Genomic DNA, 21,976 nt, shown 5'->3' with positions numbered 1-21,976 from the left:
GGCCAAGGACAATTTAAACACAGCTGCTGATTGTTATAAAAGATTCCACCTGAACTTGCACATTCCCCCCCCCCCCCCCAACTCCTACGCACATGGTACTCGGAATTACTTCTGTGGTTTCCTTGCAGATTTCTTACTTGTTACAAATGGTGCATTTATCTGTTTGTCTATCAGCTATCTTCAAACTACTGTAATAGGAAGGGGTAATACAGCAAAATGAAACATGGTGCTCCCTTCAATAAATGCATTAAGTAACAGATGCGAAGCATCATTTTTAAAAGTGCACAATTATTCAGAATTTTCATAATAGACAATCTTTCACTGTGGTCTGTTTAATTAAATTGGATTTTGTAACCAACTACAGTTCAATATAAATGATAATGCTGGTATAGGATTATGTATAATTAACAGCACAGAAATAGGCCATTCAGCCCAACTGCTCTATGCTGGTGTTTATGCTCCACATGAGCCTCCGCCCACTTTATTTCTTCTAATCCTATATTCTTTTCTCCTTCATGTGCTTATCTAGCTTCCTCTTACAAACACCCATGCTATTCACATTAACTACTCACGTGGTAGCAAGTTCTAATCACTCTCTGGATAAAGAAGTTTCACCTGAATTCTTCATTGTATTTATTAGTGACTATCTTATATTTATGTACATGAGAAAACTGCTTCTTGTAACTATTATAACCATTCACGCTTATCCATCACAGTATGGCAACCGTTATAAGAAGGTATGTTTTGCTGAAGTAGCTTTTGAACCCCCTTCAGAATATAACCAGCATGGGCTGTTGCATCTGTGATCTACACCAATCATTAATTATATTGACAGATACATTAATCACAAAACATATGCTTTTCTGAGCAATACCAGGCTTGTTGGTGATTTTTTTGCCAGTTTGGGGATAAAATTCATTTTTGAGGAAAAGAAATCAAGATTTTAAATCTTTTTGTTATTTTTCCATAAGCTTGTGTGCAGTTTGACCTGACTGCATTTATTCTCGTAACAGGATAAATGGGTTCGTGATCATCATTGTAAAGACACAAGCACACTGCACCACTAGGTGGCATGCAGCATAACAATTCTGAGTAATTATCTGAAATCCTACCACCAGACTGTCATCTTCATCTTTGGCCTCCTTATCTCGAGAGACAATGGGTAAGCGCCTGGAGGTGGTCAGTGGTTTGTGAAGCAGCGCCTGGAGTGGCTATAAAGGCCAATTCTAGAGTGCCAGGCTCTTCCACAGGTGCTGCAGAAAAATTTGTTTGTCGGGGCTGTTACACAGTTGGCTCTCCCCTTGCGCTTCTGTCTTTTTTCCTGCCAACTGCTAAGTCTCTTCGACTCGCCACACTTCAGCCCCGCCTTTAGGGCTGCCCGCCAGCTCTGGCGAACGCTGGCAACTGACTCCCACGACTTGTGATCAATGTCACAGGACTTCATGTCGTGTTTGCAGACCTCTTTAAAGCGGAGACATGGACGGCCGGTAGGTCTGATACCAGTGGCGAGCTCGCTGTACAATGTGTCTTTGGGGATCCTGCCATCTTCCATGCGGCTCACATGGCCAAGCCATCTCAAGCGCCGCTGACTCAGTAGTGTGTATAAGCTGGGGATGTTGGCCGCCTCAAGGACTTCTGTGTTGGAGATACGGTCCTGCCACCTGGTGCCAAGTATTCTCTGGAGGCAGCGAAGATGGAATGAATTGAGACGTCGCTCTTGGCTGACATACGTTGTCCAGGCCTCGCTGCCATAGAGCAAGGTACTGAGGGCACAGGCTTGATACACTCGGACTTTTGTGTTCCGTGTCAGTGCGCCATTTTCCCACACTCTCTTGGCCAGTCTGGACATAGCAGTGGAAGCCTTTCCCATGCGCTTGTTGATTTCTGCATCTAGAGACAGGTTACTGGTGATAGTTGAGCCTAGGTAGGTGAACTCTTGAACCACTTCCAGAGCGTGGTCGCCAATATTGATGGATGGAGCATTTCTGACGTCCTGCCCCATGATGTTCGTTTTCTTGAGGCTGATGGTTAGGCCAAATTCATTGCAGGCAGCCGCAAACCTGTCGATGAGACTCTGCAGGCACTCTTCAGCGTGAGATGTTAAAGCAGCATCGTCAGCAAAGAGGAGTTCCCTGATGAGGACTTTCCGTACTTTGGACTTCGCTCTTAGACGGGCCAGGTTGAACAACCTGCCCCCTGATCTTGTGTGGAGGAAAATTCCTTCTTCTGAAGACTTGAACGCATGTGAGTGCAGTAGGGAGAAGAAGATCCCAAACAGTGTGGGTGCGACAACACAGCCCTGTTTCACGCCACTCAGGATAGGAAAGGGGTCTGATGAGGTGCCGCCATGTTGAATTGTGCCTTTCATATTGTCATGGAATGAGGTGATGATACTTAGTGGCTTTGGTGGACATCCAATCTTTTCTAGTAGTCTGAAGATTCCACGTCTGCTGAAGAGGTCAAAGGCTTTGGTGAGATCAATAAAAGCAATGTAGAGGGGCATCTGTTGTTCGCGGCATTTCTCCTGTATCTGACGAAGGGAGAACAGCATGTCAACGGTCGATCTCTCTGCACGAAAGCCACACTGTACCTCAGGGTAGACGCGCTCGGCCAGCTTCTGGAGCCTGTTTAGAGCGACTCGAGCAAAGACTTTCCCCACTATGCTGAGCAGGGAGATTCCACGGTAGTTGTTGCAGTTGTTGCAGAAATGGGTTTGTGATCATCATTGTAAAGACACAAGCACACTGCACCACTAGGTGGCATGCAGCATAACAATTCTGAGTATTTATCTGAAATCCTACCACCAGACTGTACTGACAGAGTAATGCAAGCTTCTGAGAGCTCATCAAAGAAATTAAACTGAATGAGCATAAAACCTGGGCAGTGCTTGATAGTGTAGACCCATTCTACTTAATGTGTACATAAGTAGTTGTGGCTCCAAATACAAGCATGCTGTCAGTAAGAAGCACTTCCAATTTAACAATAAAGCTGAGCAGAACATACCTTAGGGGTAAACATGTAACGGATGCCGTCCAACGAACCTTTCAGAAGAAGACTTCGAACCAGAAAGCAGATAAGTACAACATAGGGAAACAGAGAACTAAAATACATCACCTGAAAAAAAATGTATTGAGGGATAAATTATTTCAACAAAAGAATAACATCACCTCTTTTTTACATCTAAAAGACGTGTGAATACTAGCAATTTGATAACTTCATTTCAACCAAGTCTGTGTGATTGTAACTTTGCTATATACAGTGATACAGAGGTATCAGCATCAGCACCTCTGGTAACTTCTTTATAGTCATAAATTTTAATACAATTGGACAGTAGAAGGTATCCAGGTAACAACAACATTGTCTAGATTAGCGATGCACAGAATGTACAAGATGATCAGCAATTAAACCTTCCATTTTTATTCTCAACAATTTTCTCCTTACCATCAACCTCTGAACCCATCTTCTGGAGGCATTGGCTCTCTCAATGGCATACACTGCCACAGATACTAGTCACTTTCTGGCATGTCATCTCAGTGGCTATTCTTCACAGTGAGCTTCACCAGCAGGATTTCCTGTGGAAGTCATCACCCTGGTGCCCGATCGTTTTCACACTCGACTCTCACACAATACAAAGGTAGGGAGGTTATGCTTCAGCTATACAGGGCATTGGTGAGACCACAACTGAAGTACTGTGTACAGTACTGGTCTCCCTACTTAAGAAAGGATGTAAATGTGTTGGAGGCAGTACAGAGAAGGTTTACTAGACTAATACCTGGAATGGGCGGGCTGTCTTATGAGGAAAGATTGGACAGACTAGGCTTGTATCCGCTGGAATTCAGAAGAGTAAGAGGCGACTTGAATGAAACATGTAAGATCCTGAGGGGGCTTGACAGGATGGATGTGGAAAGGATGTTTCCCGTTGTGGGAGAATCCAGAACAATGGGTCACTGTTTAAAAATAAGGGGTCACCCATTTAAGACAGATGAGGAGAAATTTTTTGTCTCAGAGGGTCATGAGTCTTTGGAATTCTCTTCCTCAAAAGGCAGTGGAAGCAGAGTCTTTGAATATTTTTAAGGCAGAGGTAGATAGATTTTTGATAAGCAAGGGGGTGGAAGGTTATCGGGGGTAGGTGGAAATGTGGAGTAATCAGTTCAGCCATGAATTTATTAAATGGTGGAGCAGGCTCGAAGGGCCGAGTGGCCTACTCTTGCTCCTAATTTGAATGTTCATATGTCTTTGGATGCTGTCACCATCAGACCACATGTAGATGAGAAGGAGGCTAAAGATAGATCCTCGTGGGACTCCAGAGTTAATGATCTGGGAATGGGATGAGAAACCATTGCTGATGATGTCCTGGAATAGTTGGATAGGGTAAGAGTACATTGCCACTGGAATTTACTGAGGTGTCAGTCTAGATTATGGGCTCAAGTCACATGGAGAGGTAAGGTAAGAGGGGTTTAAGGATATGGCTGGTAATGGAGAAAAGAATTGGGGGTTATACTTGCATTCCAAGATCATCCTGTAGTAGGCAGTTTTGACATAGCGCAGCAAGACCCAATAGTGCCTGACGTGGTCTAGCAAGATCTGACAATGAATTGTTAAACCAATTGTGAGTGAATAAAAGGAGATAGAAGTAATGGTTTCGGGTCCGGAATGACAGCGAAAATGCACATGTGAATGGGCATACAGGAAATTCAGGTAACAAAGGCATGGCAAAGATTAGAGGAGACATGTCCTGATTGTAAATAAACAATCGAGTGGACACAGGCCAAAGTTAAAATCTGAGGTCCTGTGGTGGGATGAAGTTAACTTGTAGACAGGGTAGAGTCAGCATGGAGCATCAATGAACAAATGTCCAGGTTTGGAGACAGTTGTGGACATAGGCAGACTTTTATCAGGGTTTGCTTAATCGCAATAAGGAGTTGCAAAAATATCTGTTCTCGTTTCGCCAATCCAGGGCACTGAGGCTAACTGTAGCTACCCTACCCTCCCAGTCTGAGAACAACCAGCTGAGCACAGAATGAGAGGTCAAACTTGGGACCTTCTTGTTCTGCAAGCCCAGCTATTCAACAGATACATATCGTCCCTTGTTTTTTTAATGGTAGTGAGTTTGACCTTTAAACTCCCACTGAGTTGTCTTAAAAAATAAATTTTAACAACATTTTATGTTTTCGAGCAATTTTTAAATGCCACGGGCTCTTTTAAAAAAAATCATTTATATTGGATCACTCTCACAGCTTTGTATTGATGAAACATTACACTGGAATAGACCATGGGTAACATATCAGTTATTTATTTTGGGAAACAGTATGCTTTCTTATAATCTTCCCTATTCAGAAGATAGGCCTCACTTGGTTTTGATGACCTAAACCCAAGAATCACCTTTGAACTTTTCTGAAGAAATGACTGGAATACCCAAAAATATCTCCTCAACCTCAGGACACTGGAGTCAGTTCAGTGTCTATTAAATCAACCTGTTTTAGTACTTTTGTTGAATGGGAAGATGTGAATAGTTAGCATACTTTTGGCCTGTTCACCATGAGCATGACGGCCCTACTCTAGGATGGAGCCCATTTTATCCTCTACATGAGGGTCTGAGGCCTCCCATGGGCTTCTTTTTTAATTAATTCAATGCTCCAAGAATATCTTGGGTGTTTTTCCTATGAGTATTTTCTTTCCATGATTTTCAATCTGAAAGTTAGTAACGGTAGTAATACGATGTATGGAAGCAATCTAGCCAGAAATGGGCCTGCACAAATGCTAGACCGAAGGAATATTTGTGGTGTCCGGCCCAACAATCTTTTCAATACCACTAAAAATGGATGAACCACTCTTTCATCTCATTGATGTCCAGTGAGCATTGCTAACATTGCTAACTACTGCATAACAAAAGTCATTACTTGAGATGTCATAAAACACCATACAAATGCAAATACGTCTTTCTAAAATCACATACAACACTTTTTGGAGCTCCCTAAATTAAGTTACTGATTGTTTTCCACCACCGAATTGTCCGGTACAGATTACCCTTCATTAAAAGTATACAGTGGAACATTACTATCTGCCACAACGAAGGCAGCTATGGAGGGCAGACTCCCCACCAAGTGGATAACAGATAACTGAAAGGCCCCAAGATTTGGTCTTGTTTGTACAGTACAACAAAATCCTTGAGAAGGTTAAGAAGAAAAATATAAATAACATTTGAATTTAATCTTTCTTCGGCTGTTGGGTTGACTTGTGCCATATAGGAGATTGGTGCTAGTGGACTCTGGAGTGGGGAGATATTCTGTGCAAGGAGTTATCCTGGAAAAATTCTGGCAGAAAATAAGGAAGGGGATAATTGGATGCTGCAATGTTACCATCAATTTTAACATCTGGAAATCAGACTGCTACCTAAATTTTCTTCTGACCAGTACACCTCTACAGTTGTGGATGGATTACCGAGGGTGAAGCTGCATCCCCATGGAGATTAATTATAATGGGTGTGTAAGGCAGGGTGTTCTGTCAAAGTCATGCATTTCCCTCAGGGAGCTGAGTAAGGGTTAACTAACATTGTGCGTATAAATGAATAACAGAATCTGATGCATAACACATGTTGAAGTGAAATTGGGGAGGCATAAATAAGGAAGCACACTCATAATATTCAGAATGTCAGTGTTAAGGGTAGCTGTGCTGGCAATCACATGGTTTTAAATCACCTGAAACATGTTTTACAGAGCAGTAAATGCAAAGCCACCTATAACTCATGGGTTTCTACTGTGTTTTCAAGTAAACCTTCAGCTAGAGGTTAATGAAAGCAGAATTCCAAGGACAAAAGAGAAGCCAACGTGAAAGAAAATTCCAGAAATTGTAACCGCAGTGCACAAAAGGGTCAAGAAGTGCCATGCTGTAGTGGTTTTTAAACATTCCCTTAACTTATGTATGAAATGAGATTCGACAACTGGCGTATAGTAGAAAAAAACACAATACAAAGAAATTATTCTTAAAAATTATTAATTAGGAAGTGTCCTTTTAATTATTCAAGTCATAAACTCTTCATTACAGATGAAGTCGGGCTACAGGATTAAATGAGCATCATTGGTGCGTTTATGCACACAGGGCAGATGGCATCATTAATATTCTGAGTAGACAGTGATCTCACAGCCACACTTTTGAGCCAATCTCATTTAAATCTAGCCTACTTCACTCTGGGGACTTTCACAGATGGGTAACTCAGGAGCTTCCTTGCTTCTAATGGCAACAAACAACTACAGTCAGAATTATTGCTTCTGAGGCAATAAAGCTGCCAATATCTGAACCTAACTCCTTAGAATAGAAAATGGGGATCTTCCATGTAAATTAATATTTAGCCTTTGTCTGCTGAGAAAGATTGATATTTCTAAGTTACTTTATGGAGCAGAGCAAGGAACTAAAAGTGCTAATGCGCTTTTATAAAATTCCTCTGTCTACCAGTTTAACAAAGGCATTCGCCTGTTCAAAATAAACCGTTTAATGGATTTCTTGAAATCACAGGCAAAGGACTTCCATACAAACGTGTTAATATGTGCTTTACTAATATTGGGAGACATAATTTGAACACTATAGATTTTAGTATTACATATTTCAAACAACTCTTCTTTCACCAAAAAGACAGCTGCCATAAGGCAGGACACAAAACATGGTCAGGATGTCAGATGTGAGGAGGATGCAAAGAGACTTCAAGGGGATTCTGTTGAAGATGGAGCCAGCAGACCTGGAAATTCTACTAATTCTACAAAAACAGATCCCAGATTATTGAATTGTCTACCAAGCTCAGAACTTGTTTATTTTTTCTGGTAATACATCCAGGGAATTATGCTGGAAAACAAAATCCCTTCATAAGCCACCTGCTTATCCTGGCGTGTTTAGATTAACATTTCTTGTATTTGTCATGTGTGATCAGGCTGTCATCTATGTTATGACTGTCATGTCTCTCTGTCAATTTGCTTTTTCCTGTTGTCCAAGTGTCTGTTGTCAGGCAAGCTACCCACCTACCAAGACTGAGGCACACATTATTTTGCCACATGAGCATTAAAACTTAAAATTGCAAACCACTGACTGGAAGGACATTTGCATAGTACTAACAGTGCTGGAAAAGGGACCCAGTCGTTGCTTCCCCAATACACAGAAGAAGTGGTCAGACAAGTTTTAGTCACATGACTAGCTGGCTGTTGAGATTTGAACTTCCAACAAAGGATTCAAACTCAGAAAGCCGTGTGCTCCTGGAACTGAAGCAGGATTTACAGCCTCTCCTGTCTGCCTACTCCCATCGCCTACCCACGGAACTGAATCTTGTGAAAACACGTGAAACTCAGAGAGAGAAAAGCCTCCTACTTGAACAAGGTTGAAGAACACTGGGCCCTGACGAAAGCAAGACTACTTACAAAAGGACTAAATCATGAACTCGAAGCACCGTAACAAGATATTGCCTCAAACTGTTCCACCTGATCTTTTCTTCTCTTTTCTGTCCCTATCTGCATGTGTATATCGCATGTGCATGCTAGCGTGAGCGCATCATATATCTGTAGGTGTGAACCATATTAGAGTTTAAGTTTAAGGTTTAATAAATTTCATCTTTTCTTCTTTAAACCTGAGAGAACCTGGTGTGCTCATTTCTTTGCTTTATAATTGAAAACTGTGAACAAGGATTCACAAGAAGGGAAGCTCAAAACACAGTGTGTTTAAAATTAAACCCTGTTACACTAAGACCAGGTAAAGACAGCAAAAGACCCCTAGACACATTTCTCACCTGATCGTAACACTGTATATTCCTATTTTTTTGGCATTCAGCAATCATATTGCACAAAATAGTTCTTCCTAATATCACATTCCCTAGCCAACCACATTCGAGGAAAAATAATTGAAATGCTTAACATAACTGTTCCTCTTACCCATGTGACACACCCCACCTCCCCCCAACATGCCCTTAAAACAAAAGGTAAACATAGAATATTCACATAAATCATAAACATACCCATTATCTTCAATTCCTCGCCCCTTATGATGTCCTAAACATCAAGTACAGCCTTCTCTCCCATACCGCATGATCGCCACACAATCACCTAACGCTATGTGTTCATAAACCCCAATATAAAGAGACAAAATGCATGTTCACAGGAAAGATTCCTTTGAACTATTGCAGAGCTGTGGCTCAAACACATAAAAAAGATACACTTTTTTTTTCATGTAACACAGCCTCCCTGAGGCATACATGCACAGGGGTTCTGTCTCCAGTGAATAAGCTCCCGACTTCATTTTGCTGCTGCCCGGCAATCAGAATGACAAACACATGGGAGTAAATTTTCATCTTCACCACTTTGGTGATCATCTGGCAGGACCAGGTCAAAACTCCTGCCCTTTATCAAATCTGTCAGGTTTTCATTCCATGATTGTCATTCAGGTGGTGAAGATGAAAATTTATTTAATGTTGAGTGAAGGGAAAGGGATAGATCCAATTGAGGGTGGATAGGAGAGGAAGAGAAAGCCCTTGAGAGGGAAAGAGAGTGCTAAAGATACAGTAATATAAAAGCTAAATACTGCAGATGCTGGAAATCTGAAATAAAAACAAAGTGCTGGAAATACTCGCAGATCTGGCAGCATCTGTGGAGACAAAAACAGGGTTAAAGTTTCAGGTCTGTGACCTTTCATCAGAACTGGCAAAGGTTAGAAATTTAATAGGCTTTGAGCAAATGAAAGGGGGGAAGGGGGTGAAGAACTAAAGGGAAGGTGTATGATAGGGCAGAGAGCAGGAGAGATTAAATGTCAAAGATGTCATGGAATAAAAGGCAAAGGGATTGGTAATAGTTGTAGCAAAAAACAAAGCATGAGTCCAGAGAGTGCTAATGGAAGAATAATGAACAGCTCTGTCTGAAAGCAAAAACATGAAAAACAAGTTTAAGACAGGTACACGGTTAAAAAGTAAAAAATAAAATCAGAATTAAAAAATGGCTGTCATCCTCTGAATTTCTTGAACTCAATGTTGAGCCCAGAGGGCTGTAGAGTGCCTAATCAGAAGATGAGGTGCTGCTCTTCGAGCTTGCATTGAGCTTCATTGAAATAGTGCAGCAGGCCAACAAAGCATTGTGAGCACCTCCTGCCATTGCATAGGAAGGTGCCGTGGGAAGGGGACGAGGTGTCAGTGGTGATGGAGGAATAGACCAGTGTGTCGCAGAGGGTATGGCCACAGGAGGTGTAATCCCTGCGCTTTTAACTTGTCTTTCCTCACCATCCAAGGCCCCAAACACTCCTTCCAGGTGAAACAGTGATTTACTTCTACTTTTTTCAATTTAGTATACTGTATTCGCTGCTCACAATACAGTCATCTCTACATTGGGGAAACCAAATGCAGATTGGGTGACCGCTTTGCAGGACACCTCTGCGCAGTCTGCAAGCATGACACCAAGCTTCCGGTTGTTTGCCATTTTAATTCACCACCCTGCTCTTCGTCCACATTTCTGTCCTTGGCCTGCTACAATGTTCCAGTGAAGCTCAATGCAAGCTTGAGGAACAGCACTTCATCTTCGGATTAGGCACTCCACAGCCCTCTGAACTCAACAGTGAGTTCAAGAAATTCAGAGCAAGAGTGCCTGTTTTCATTTTTATTTTACTTTTTTTTATTTTTTAACCTTTTGCCTGTCTTAAACTTGTTTTTCATGTTTCTGCTTTTGGACATAGTGGTTCATTATTCTGCCGTTAACACTCTCTGTGGGCTCATACTTTGTCTTTTACTAAAACTATTACCCCTCCCTTTGCCTTTTATTCTATGACATCACTGTCATTTAATCTCTCCTGCCCTTTACCCTATCACACAACTTCCCTTTTGTTCTTCTTCCCTCCCTCCTCCCCTTTCACTTGCTCAAAGCCGATTACATTTCTAGCCTTTCCCAGTTCTGATGAAAGGTCACAGACCTGAAACATTGGCCAGATTTTTACCGTTAAGAATCGGGTCCTGTCGGGGACGTGCGGAGGGAAAAATGGCGCACAATGATGTCGGGCTGGGTCCCTGGCGTTATTACACGCTGACACAATTTAACCAGCGTGGGAAGTCAGGCGCGATCGAGTTTGCGCTCACCGCCCGACTAACATCAATTGAGAAGTACTTAAAGTACTTCAGAATCCAATTGACAGAGATTTTACGCGACGTATCTGATTTTACGGCCATTTATCGGGTCGTGGGGCATGTCGGGAACCCAGCAGGTTCAAAAGGGCGGCAGGCATTGATTCATGAGGGAGTTGGAGGTAAATATGTATTTATTGAACTTTATTAATGCTGATGTTATTTGTGTGTCCTAACAAGGGGTGTAACTTGCAGGTTGTGCAGAAGGTTTAATCTGAATGTTATGCACTGCTGATAGGGACCCATGTAATATTAGTTATTGCCGGAAAGGAAGTACCTAAAGTGAGCCAGTCACAAAAGCTGGAAGCTGTTACCTGTGGTCAAAGCATTTGTTCTGCTGTTCAACAATGGGAATTGTTCACTCTGGAGGTGGATCATCAGATGAGGAGGACAGTGATTCAATGAGTGACAGAAGTACAAATGGTCAGGGGAACGTACAGCAAGCTGCACCAGTTCATCCTCGTGCTGCTGGAGGGAGAGTAGTTCACAAAGTCGCCCGGGAGCGACCAAATGTCAGGAGACGTGCCTACCCAGTAGTGAGGGCATGCCGAACGCGTCTGAACTACCTGCAGCTGTCAGAATGCCAGTGCAGAAGAAGACTGCGGCTGTCACGGGAGACTGTCACATCTCTTTGTGAGATGCTGGCAGTGGATGTTGCATCAAACTGTCTCGGTGGCCATCCAATGCCAGTCGCTCTAAAGGTCACAATAGCTCTTAACTTCTATGCGTCTGGCTTCTTCCAAGCCTCAGCTGCAGACTTGTGCGGTGTCTCACAATCAGCAGCACACCATTGCATAAAGGCTGTGACTGATGCATTGTTTCAATGTGCTGACCATTTCATCATGTTCAAGACGGACAACATCAGTCAGGCTGAGAAAGCCAGAGGCTTCAGCACTATATCCGGCTTCCCAATGGTACAGGGCATGATAGACTGTACTCATGTGGTCTTTAGAGCACCAGCTGGACAGTCGGGGACATTCATGAACCGCAAGGGATTCCATTCACTGAGCGTTCAGCTCGTCTGTGATCATCGGAAGTGAATCATGGTAGTTGTCATGACGCTTTCATTCTCCACAACTCACAGGTGCCTGTAATTTTCAGTCCTCCACACAGAATGGAGGGATGGATACTTGGCGACAGGGGTTATCCTCTGAAGACATGGCTCATGACACCAGTGAGGAACCCAAGGGGTGAGGTGGAGGAACGATACAATGGGAGCCATGCGGCCCACAGAGTGACAATCGAGCAAACTATAGGCCTCCTAAAGATGAGATTTAGGTGTCCTGATCGCTCTGGTGGATCACTGCAATACGGACAATTGAGGGTTTCAAGAATCATTGTCGTTTGCAGTGCCTTGCATAACCTGGCGATTGAACATGGAGATGCCCTAGAGGATGATCAATGTCAGCGCAATGTGTCATCAGATGATGATGACGTTTCTAATGAGGAAGATGGGCATCAGTCTAATGATGATCATGGAGAGGAAGCTGAATGTAACTTGGCTGTAAGTGCTAGAGAAACAAGGGATTCTCTAATAGGTACACGTTTCAGTTGAAATGATATAAATCTTCACACATTTCAAACTACTTTATGACATTAATCATTGTGAGGATCTGACAGTGCAAAATCTCTAACCTTTAGGGGGTGAGACACTGTGACGAACCAATCCATCACATCATGAGGGACGCGACCCAAGTGTGTGGCCTCACATTTGAGACAACTTGAGTTGACTAACTATGTAATATCTGACTTCAGGAATGACATGTCCAATAGTAAAATCTCCGATTTAATCAAACACTATTTTTTAACAAATCAAATAAATGTATTTCAAGTCACCCAGTGCACCAGTAGTGAAATTAAAGTGTTTTCTTAATCCGTTTACGCGTGCTCATTCGTGTGCATGATCCCTCGCCACCAGACTTACCAGAGGCAGGTGGCTGATCTTGTTGCCGCCCTGCTTTTGATGACTTGATGCTTGCGGCCGTGAGGGCACTGGCATCTCAGGGTTCTCATGACAAATATCATGAGCACCCTCTGTCACCCCGGGATTTAGCGGTTCACATGTCCCTGGCGGAGGGAGCAAGGAGCTGCAGGATGCATCAGAGGCACCGTGAGAGGAGCTCCCATATGCGATCTGCTGCCCCTGTGCCCTCGTGAGGCTCGGATGGTCCTCAATGGTGGCATCAGAGCGCTGAGTGAGCTCAACCTGGCGCAGTCGCATCAGATTCTGCTCTCTGATGCTCTGGTCCAGGGAGGCCACACTCACTCTGAGGTCCAGAATTGCATGAAGAACTGGTCCCTCCACTGCAGCCGCCAGTCTATCAATGGAGGAAGCCAGATGTTCAAATGCCTGTGAGTTTGCTGAACTCATACTCTGGATGGATGTCTCCAGAGTATGAGTCATAGCGCGCAACGTCTCAGGCAACTCCGCCAGATTTCCATGGACCGTATTATGTACCTGCAACATCGCCCAACGAAAGGATGATCTCAGAGGCACGTCATCAGCTTGCGGCTCTGCACTGGCCTGGTATCCCACTCTCCTCCGAGTGTGTGATGCATCGGCCGATTCTGCCTCTGGTGTCTGGCCCGGAAACTGTGCTGTGCTCACACCAGTTTGTGACATTGATTTCCCAGATATAGTCATCCCAACCGAAGTGTCAGTATCTGCTGTGGTACTTGGTGCGTCGCGATGATGTGGCAGTGCACCCTCTGAGGCGCCCTCCTCCACCTCAGAGGTGGATGGTCGGTCAACGGAAATGCTTCCTGGCACATGCTCTGTTTCACCTGGTGGGAAAAGCATTGTGATCAGTTTCATCATCAATCCAGAGTTAAGCACAAGTTTGTGCCTCCAGCATGGTTACATCTGGGTGATGTTACAATTGAGGGCAACATTCAGTGCATTTGACATTCACCAAATCATTGGCACAGTAGCGCAGCCTCACCAGCAACCCCCCTCCCCCAACCCCGCATAATAAGGTGTTACACCACATTCTGGAACACTCACTCTCATGGCCAGGTCCCCCGGCCTCGCCATCTGCCACGGCGCGTCCTCCTTCCTCCCCTGCTATAATTAAGGCATCCTCCTCCATTCTGGTGAGGAATGCCCGGGTGGCCACACCACCACCGGTACGTGACCTCTCCCAGGCATTGTGTGCCCTCTTTTCCTAAATAAACAAAAATACTTATTTTATACATAGTCAATGGCATATGACGCTGTCACCCAAAGGGTTGGTGTTGCATTTCACTGCTGTGACAGTGTTGGGCGCAACTTTAACACCACAGCATCAGCGTTCATCTCAGACTTGCCCATCATGCGTCCCATTTCAAGGCAGCAGCCAAGGATTGATCATACAGGGCTTCCACATTGCATCATGAGTACACAAAAACCTCCTTTGGCACATAACCGATTAGATGAATGAGGAATGCCCCTTACCCGGGCAGAGCGAAGCAGGTCATTGAGGCACTTGCAGCACTGCATCCATGTACGCCTCACTACGCCTCGGCTGCTGATCTCCTCTGCAACCTCCAGCCAGGCTGTCTTGGTCACTTCGGAGGGTCTCCTTCTCCCATCTGAGCTGAATAGAATGTCTCTCCTCTCCTCAACAGCCTGGAGGAGGACTTGCAGTGAATTGTCAGAGGGGGGCAAGGCGATTGTTTCTGCCGTCCATCACCTCTACCAGTCATATTGTTGTCTCCCAGTCCTTCTGTGTTTCAAGGTATGGAGCCTTTGAAATCTCCAGACCTTATGAATGTTGTATCTTCCTTTATATCAAATGGGGAACTCATTGCTCTGTTTAACTTCAGTAATCCTTTATGTAGGGCTTACAATCAGCCTTCCACGTATGTGGCCCCGCCCCCAATGATGCTGAAGTTCCCGCCCGCGCGCGCCATTTCTTTTCGGAGTTACACCGCGGGCCCGCTGATTAGGTGATCAGCGTGTGATGCTGGCAGCCAGGTGACGCGGAGTGGGATCAGGGGCCTGATCCGCTTCTGGCACATCGGCCCCAGGGCCACCGGTAAGCCAAAAATTTCGGCCATTAACTCTGTTTCTCTCTTCACAAATGCTGCCAGACCTGCTGAGTATTTCCAGCATTTGCTGTTTTTATTTATGCTAAAGATACAATGGCTGATTTTGGTGTGGAAGGAAGATGGGGGGTGGGGGGTGGTGGCAAACCAGCTTCTCCACTTACCTGAGAATGTTGGCGGGAGACCTAATTGCTTACAGTTATTATAACCACACTTAAATCAAGAAGGCGAGCTGTTAGTGAGCTCCTTATAGGCAGGTTGCCATTTGGGAAGGCAGAAAATCTTGCAGGACAAATGGCCAACATGGGTCTGCAGCTGCACATTAAAGGAAGCAGCTGGAGTTAAATAAAGTGGCAGATTTCAGCAGCAGTGAAATTTGATGAGCACACACAACAGTAAAGAGTTGGATTTATGGTAGCCTTGAAAGCTCAGAACTCTCAAGAGACTGAAGACAACATGTGCCAGATTTGCTTCCAGCTTTTCCTGACTGCAGCTAAGGATCCCTTTAAGTAGTGCTATAATGGCCTCCTCCTGACTTGTACTACCTGTCCTTTATGGGCGGGTTAAGAAAGTAATGATGCAGTGTAGATTAACACATAACTGGCATTGCGGGTTCTGACAACGTCAGTTGACTCCTGCTTGAATATTTTAATTATTCTTCCACTTGTTTCCATTTACAGTTGTAAATGGGGTATTGAAAAATTGGCCCCACTTTCTTCGGATTGCAAAAGGTGGCTAGAAAGACACTGTTGGGATGTTGAGGGAAGAAAGATGCATTATTTTGAGTGCAGCAAGAAGAGAGAAGATACCATGTTGTGTGAGATGGATAGAGAAAAACTGTCTGGTAGTGGGAGGAGATGGAGGCAAAGATTAGAGCTAGGCAAGCCAGATATATTTAAATAGGATTATATCTTGACCCTAAGAGCCAAAACTGCAGTTGAGCTATTCTAAGTAAACAAAACACATTACAAACCCCAGTTTTTGTTGATGAAGTCTGGAACAATGAGATAGTCGTCAGATTTACAAGTAACGTTTATCCTCACTCTCAGTGAAATGGATCTGTGAACTAGTGAGCAGGTGATGGCAAGAGGCTGCAAAGTTACTAGGGATGTAGTTGGAAGGGTGCAAATGTTGTGTTCTTTCACTAGCTACACCATTTTCGTCTCCCTACTAATTGTTTGATGCCTGGTGTAGTGCCCTGATCAAGTGAACTCTCTGAGATTCAACTCAAATTCAAAGCAAGGACATACCAAAAATTCACTGGAGCATGAATTTGTGAAACTTACTGTAAGCCCAGCACAGGAACATAGCAACAAAAGCAGCTCAAGTTTTTCTCATGGCGTGGCTAAATCGAGTAAAGAACCATCAGATCAAAGTGAAAGTGTTGATTTCAGAGTACAATATTTATAGATTAATTACCTGTTAAGAAATATGGAAGTATTATTCTTCTTAAGTTTAAAAAAGCTAACCAGGTTGACAATCCTTCATGGATTCTCAGAATTTCAGGGTGAAAGCATATATTAAAACTAACAGCCAGAACACAGAGAGTGCTGTGAATCAAGCATACTGATCTCCATGTTTAATCCTCCAATGTCCGCTTCTGTTGAGCAGGCCTCAAAATTTTCAGGACTGCAATTTCTACTTAACAACAGTGTACATAAAAATGAATAAATGTAATCATTCATATTTTCAGATGTGAATAGAAAAGAAATAGTTTACCTCACTGGGAAATACGTATAGTAAAGACAAATTAAAGGTGGAAAACTTAATGCTGGCAGAATCTAGAAAAACGCTAACCTTTCCTGAAGATTGAATGCCTTTGATCATGGCAAGACACACCATAAGCCAGGCTATGAACAGGCAGATTGTCATTTTCCAGTTCAGGCCCCCACTCTCTGAGATGGAGTCAGATATATCCAGTGCTTCTCTGTACCAGAAATAGGTTGTGGCGGAGCTTTTTTCACATTCAGGCATGACAACTGAAAGAAACAGGAAGACAGCATATTGTTCACATAACTTAACACAACAGGGGTTGGCAACGTGTCCGTACATGGACACCAGTGTCCATGATAAAAATTTTCAATGAGTAATTTTAAATGTCTGCGTGATTGACAGCAGGCTGCCCATGGCTTGGCTTTGATTCACAGCTCTCCTATTAAAGTGTAAATCAGGTGGAGGGGATAGGCGAAACCTGCGTCTGACAGGTGGCGGATGCCTTTCTGTGATTGCTCATTGTCTGTGACTGACAGCAGGCTGCCTGGGTGGGGTGAGCGCTGATTGGCAGTTCGTGGTGCAGGCGTGCTGGGATTGGCCACGTCTGCTGTTTTGGGGCAGTTCAAGGAGTGAGTGCATGAATGGGAACGTCTGCTATGGGGGAGAGGGAGAGAGGCCAAGAGGACAGCAGGAAGCGGGCCAGCACACAGTCAGAGGCGTGGGTGCAGGGGCGCTGAGGGAGCACATAGAGCAAGAGAGTCAGGCACCCTTTAAAACTAGCACTGGCCAGGGAGCAGAGGGAGAGAGAGAGACAGAGGGTTAGGCACAGAGATAGAGAGAGAGAGGAGACAGCGGGAAGGGGGGAGGAGAGAGAAGGGAGACTGACACAGAAAGGGGAGGGAGAGATAGAGAGAGATGGGAGAGACAGAGATCAAGATCCTTCATTGCACTCCCTCTATGGCAAGTATATCCTTCCTTAAGTAAGGAGACCAAAACTGTATACAATACTCCAGGTGCGATCTCATCAAGGCTCTAAACAATTGCAGCAAGACTCCTTTACTCCTGTACTCAAATCTTCTTGCAATAAAGACCAACACACCATTTGCCTTCCTAATTGCTTGCTGCACCTGCATGTTCGCTTTCAGTGACTTATGAACAAGAATTCGAGGTCTCTTTGGAAATCAACACTTCCCATTTTCTCACCATTTAAGAAATATTCTGCATTTCTGTGTTTCCTACCAAATGGATAACTTCACATTTTTCCACATTATATTCCAAATGCCATGTTCTTGCCCACTCACTGAGCCTGTCCAAATCCTCTTGAAGCCTCTTAGCATCCTCTTCACAACTCACATTCCCACCTAGTTTTATGTCATCAGCAAACTTGGAAATGTTACATTTGATTCCCACAGCAAAGGAGGACCAAGAAACTGATAAGGAAAGTGAAAATAGAATATGAAAGTAAACTAGCGAGAAACATAAAAACTGACCGTTAAAACTTCTATAGGTATGCAAAAAGAAAACTATTAGCAAAGATTAATGCGGTCCCATTACAGGCAGAGACAGGAGAATTTATAATGGGGAATAAGGAAATGTCAGAGAAACTAAACAAATACCTTGTGTCTGTTTTCACAGAGGAAGATACAAAAACCTCCCAATAATACTAGAGAACCAAGAGACTAGTGAGAATGAGGAACTGAAAGAAATTAGTATTAGGAAAACAGTAGTACTGGAGAAATTAATGGGACTGAGAGTTGATATATCCCCTGGATCTGATGATCTACATCCCAGAGTGTTGAAAGAGGTGGCTGTAGAGATAGTGGATACGTTGGTGATCATCTTCCAAAATTCTATAGATTCTGAAATGGTTCCTGCAGATTGGAAGGTACCAAACATAACCCCACTATTTAAGAAAGGAGGGAGAGAAAACAGGGAACTACAGACCTGTTAGCCTGACATCAGTAGTAGGGAAAATGCTAGAATCTATTATAAAGGATGTGATAACTGGACACTTAGAAAATAATGGTAGGATTGGGCAGAGTCAACATTTATTGATGAAAGGGAAATCATGTTCGACCAAGCTGTTGGAGTTTTTTGAGAATGTAACTAGCAGAATAGATAAGGGGGAAAACCAGTGGATGTAGTGTATTTGGATTTTCAGAAGGCTTTCGTTAAGGAGATTAGTAAGCAAAATTAGAGCACATGAGATTGGGGGTAATATACTGGAATGGATTGAGAAATGGTTAATGGATAGAAAACAGAAGGTAGGAATAAATGGGTCAGTCTCAGGTTGGCAGGCTGTGACTAGTTGGGTACTGCAAGGATCAGTACCTGGACCCCAGCTCTTCACAATCCAAATCACGATTTGGATGTGGGGTCCAAATGAATTATTTCCAAGTTTGCTGATGACACAAAACTTGGTGGGAATGTCAGTTGTGAGGAGAATGCAAAGAGGCTTCAAAGGGATTTAGATAGGCTACGTGGGTGGGTAAGAACATGGCAGATGGAATATAATGTGGAAAAATGTGAAATTATCCACTTTGGTAGGAAAGACAGAAATGCAGAATATTTCTTAAATGATGAGAGATTGGGAAGTGTTGATGTCCAAAGGACTTGGGTGGCCTTGTTCTTATGTCACTGAAAGCTAACATGCAGGTGCAGCAAGCAATTAGGAAGGCAAATGGTATGTTGGCCTTTATTGCAAGAGGATTTGAGTACAGGAGGACAGAAGTCTTGCTGCAATTGTAATGAGCTTTGCTGAGACCACACCTTGAGTACTGTGTACAGTTTTGGTCTCCTTACATAAGGAAGGATATAACTGTCATAGAGAGAGTGCAACGAAGGTTCACCAGACTGATCCCTGGAATGGCGGGATTGTCCTATGAGGAGAGATTAAGGAGACTGGGCCTGTATTCTCTACAGTTTAGAAGAAAGAGAGGTGATCCAATTGAAGCATATAAAATTCTTACAGGGCTCAACAGTGTGGATACAGGAAGGATGTTTCCCCTGACTGGGGGTTCTTGAACCGGGGGACACAGTCTCAGAATAAGAGGTAGGCCATTTAGGACTGAGATGAGGAGGAATTTCTTCACACAGAGGGTGGTGAATCTTTGGAATTCACTACCCCAGAGGGCTGTGCAGGCTCAGTCACTAAGTATATTCAAGATACAGACTGATCGATTTCTAGGTATTGAAGATATCAAGGGATATGGGGATAGTGTGGGAAAATGGCAGAGGTAAAAGATCAGCCACAATCTAGTTGAATGGCAGAGCAGGCTTAAAGAGCCGAATGGCCTACTCCTGCTCCTATTTCCTATGTTCCTAGACAGATGGACATCTTTCTACAATACTCTGCATCGCTATATCAAGTCTGCAGGCAGGCATTGACTACTTGCGCAAGCAGAAACAATGCCAGGTGTCTTACTAAATCAGTGTTCAACATATTGACGAGAAAGTAAGTTAATAAATTAGTCTTCTCATTTAAAGCTTTTTCACAAAAATGCACATTTTTTGTCATTTTGATTAATGGCAAGACAAATTTCTAATGCCTTTATCTTTCCAAAGTTTGCTCACCAGCCCCCTATGTAGGACAAAAAGTCTAATGTCACCCCTCATGCGAGAAGATTGGACACCACTGGTTTAGTCGGCTGGCTACATGCTAACACATTGTTAGCACATGCTGTAGCTCGTTCCATTTGGTCAAAAAAAGGTAATTTGCATTGGCATTGTATACTGTTTTTCCTGCTATCTAACTAACACAGTTGTGCTGCTCTCCATTGATGTCTGTATGCTCAGCTACTTTATTGATAGGGAGAAATATGTTTTGAATCGGACATGTATTTTGATCGCTTTAGGTTGGTGTGTTGCCTCCCAGGTGCCAGGGTTCGTGATGTCTCGGATCGTGTTTTTGGGATCCTTAAGGGGGAGGGGGAGCAGCCCCAAGTCGTGGTCCACATAGGCACCAACGACATAGGTAGGAAGAGAGATGGGGATTTAAGACAGAAATTCAGGGAGCTAGGGTGGAAGCTTAGAGCGAGAACAAACAGAGTTGTTATCTCTGGGTTGTTGCCCGTGCCACGTGATAGCGAAGCGAGGAATAGGGAGAGAGAGGAGTTGAACACGTGGCTGCAGGGATGGTGCAGGAGGGAGGGTTTTGGTTTCCTGGATAATTGGGGCTCTTTCTGGGGTAGGTGGGACCTCTACAAACAGGATGGTCTTCACCTGAACCAGAGGGGTACCAATATCCTGGGGGGGAGATTTGCTAGTGCTCTTCGGGGGGGTTTAAACTAATTCAGCAGGGGAATGGGAACCTAAATTGTAGTGCCAGTGTACAGGTTGTTGAGAGTAGTGAGGGCAGGGATAAGGTTACAAGGACGCAAGAGGGCACTGGCAAGCAAGAATCTGGTTTAAAGTGTGTCGACTTCAATGCCAGGAGCATCCGGAATAAGGTGGGTGAGCTTGCAGCATGGGTTGGTACCAGGGATCTCGATGTAGTGGCCATTTCGGAGACATGGGTAGAGCAGGGGCAGGAATGGATGTTGCAGGTTCCGGGATTTAGATGTTTCAGTAAGAACAGAGAAGATGGTAAAAGAGGGGGGGGGTGTGGCATTGTTAATCAAGGAGAGTATTACAGCGACAGAAAGGACGTTTGAGGACTCGTCTACTGAGGTAGTATGGGCCGAGGTTTGAAACAGGAGAGGTGAGGTCACCCTGTTGGGAGTCTTTTATAGACCTCCGAATAGTTCCAGAGATGTCGAGGAAAGGATAGCGAAGATGATTCTCGACAGGGGCGAGAGTAACAGGGTAGTTGTTATGGGGGACTTTAACTTTCCAAATATCGACGGGAAATACTATAGTTCGAGTACTTTAGATGGGTCAGTTTTTGTCCAGTGTGTGCAGGAGGGTTTTCTGACACAGTATGTAGACAGGCCAACGAGGGGCGATGCTACATTGGATTTGGTACTGGGTAATGAACCCGGCCAGGTGTTAGATTTAGATGCAGGTGAGCACTTTGGTGATAGTGATCACAATTCGGTTAGGTTTACCTTAGCGATGGGCAGGGACAGGTATATACCGCAGGGCAAAAATTATAGCTGGGGGAAA

At 43.9% G+C, this 21,976-nt stretch overlaps 1 protein-coding gene across 4 annotated transcripts in view; it reads right to left on the bottom strand.

Moving 5' to 3' along the window:
- The window catches only part of slc6a15 (solute carrier family 6 member 15), a 54,366-nt gene that overhangs the window by 15,369 nt on the left and 17,021 nt on the right, over positions 1-21,976 (bottom strand). For all 4 annotated transcript variants that reach the window (XM_068050446.1, XM_068050443.1, XM_068050445.1 and 1 more), the window contains 2 exons: positions 16,958-17,139; positions 3,004-3,114 (listed from right to left, as the gene is read on the bottom strand). In XM_068050446.1, the coding sequence (XP_067906547.1) occupies positions 3,004-3,114; positions 16,958-17,139 (293 nt within the window). The remainder of the gene's footprint in view (positions 1-3,003; positions 3,115-16,957; positions 17,140-21,976) is intronic.

The sequence above is a fragment of the Heterodontus francisci genome, chromosome 18 (genome assembly GCF_036365525.1).
Source record: "Heterodontus francisci isolate sHetFra1 chromosome 18, sHetFra1.hap1, whole genome shotgun sequence".
Lineage (NCBI taxonomy): Eukaryota > Metazoa > Chordata > Chondrichthyes > Heterodontiformes > Heterodontidae > Heterodontus > Heterodontus francisci.
Note: the sequence above shows the minus strand (reverse complement) of the source record. Positions and strands in the feature narration are given on the sequence as shown.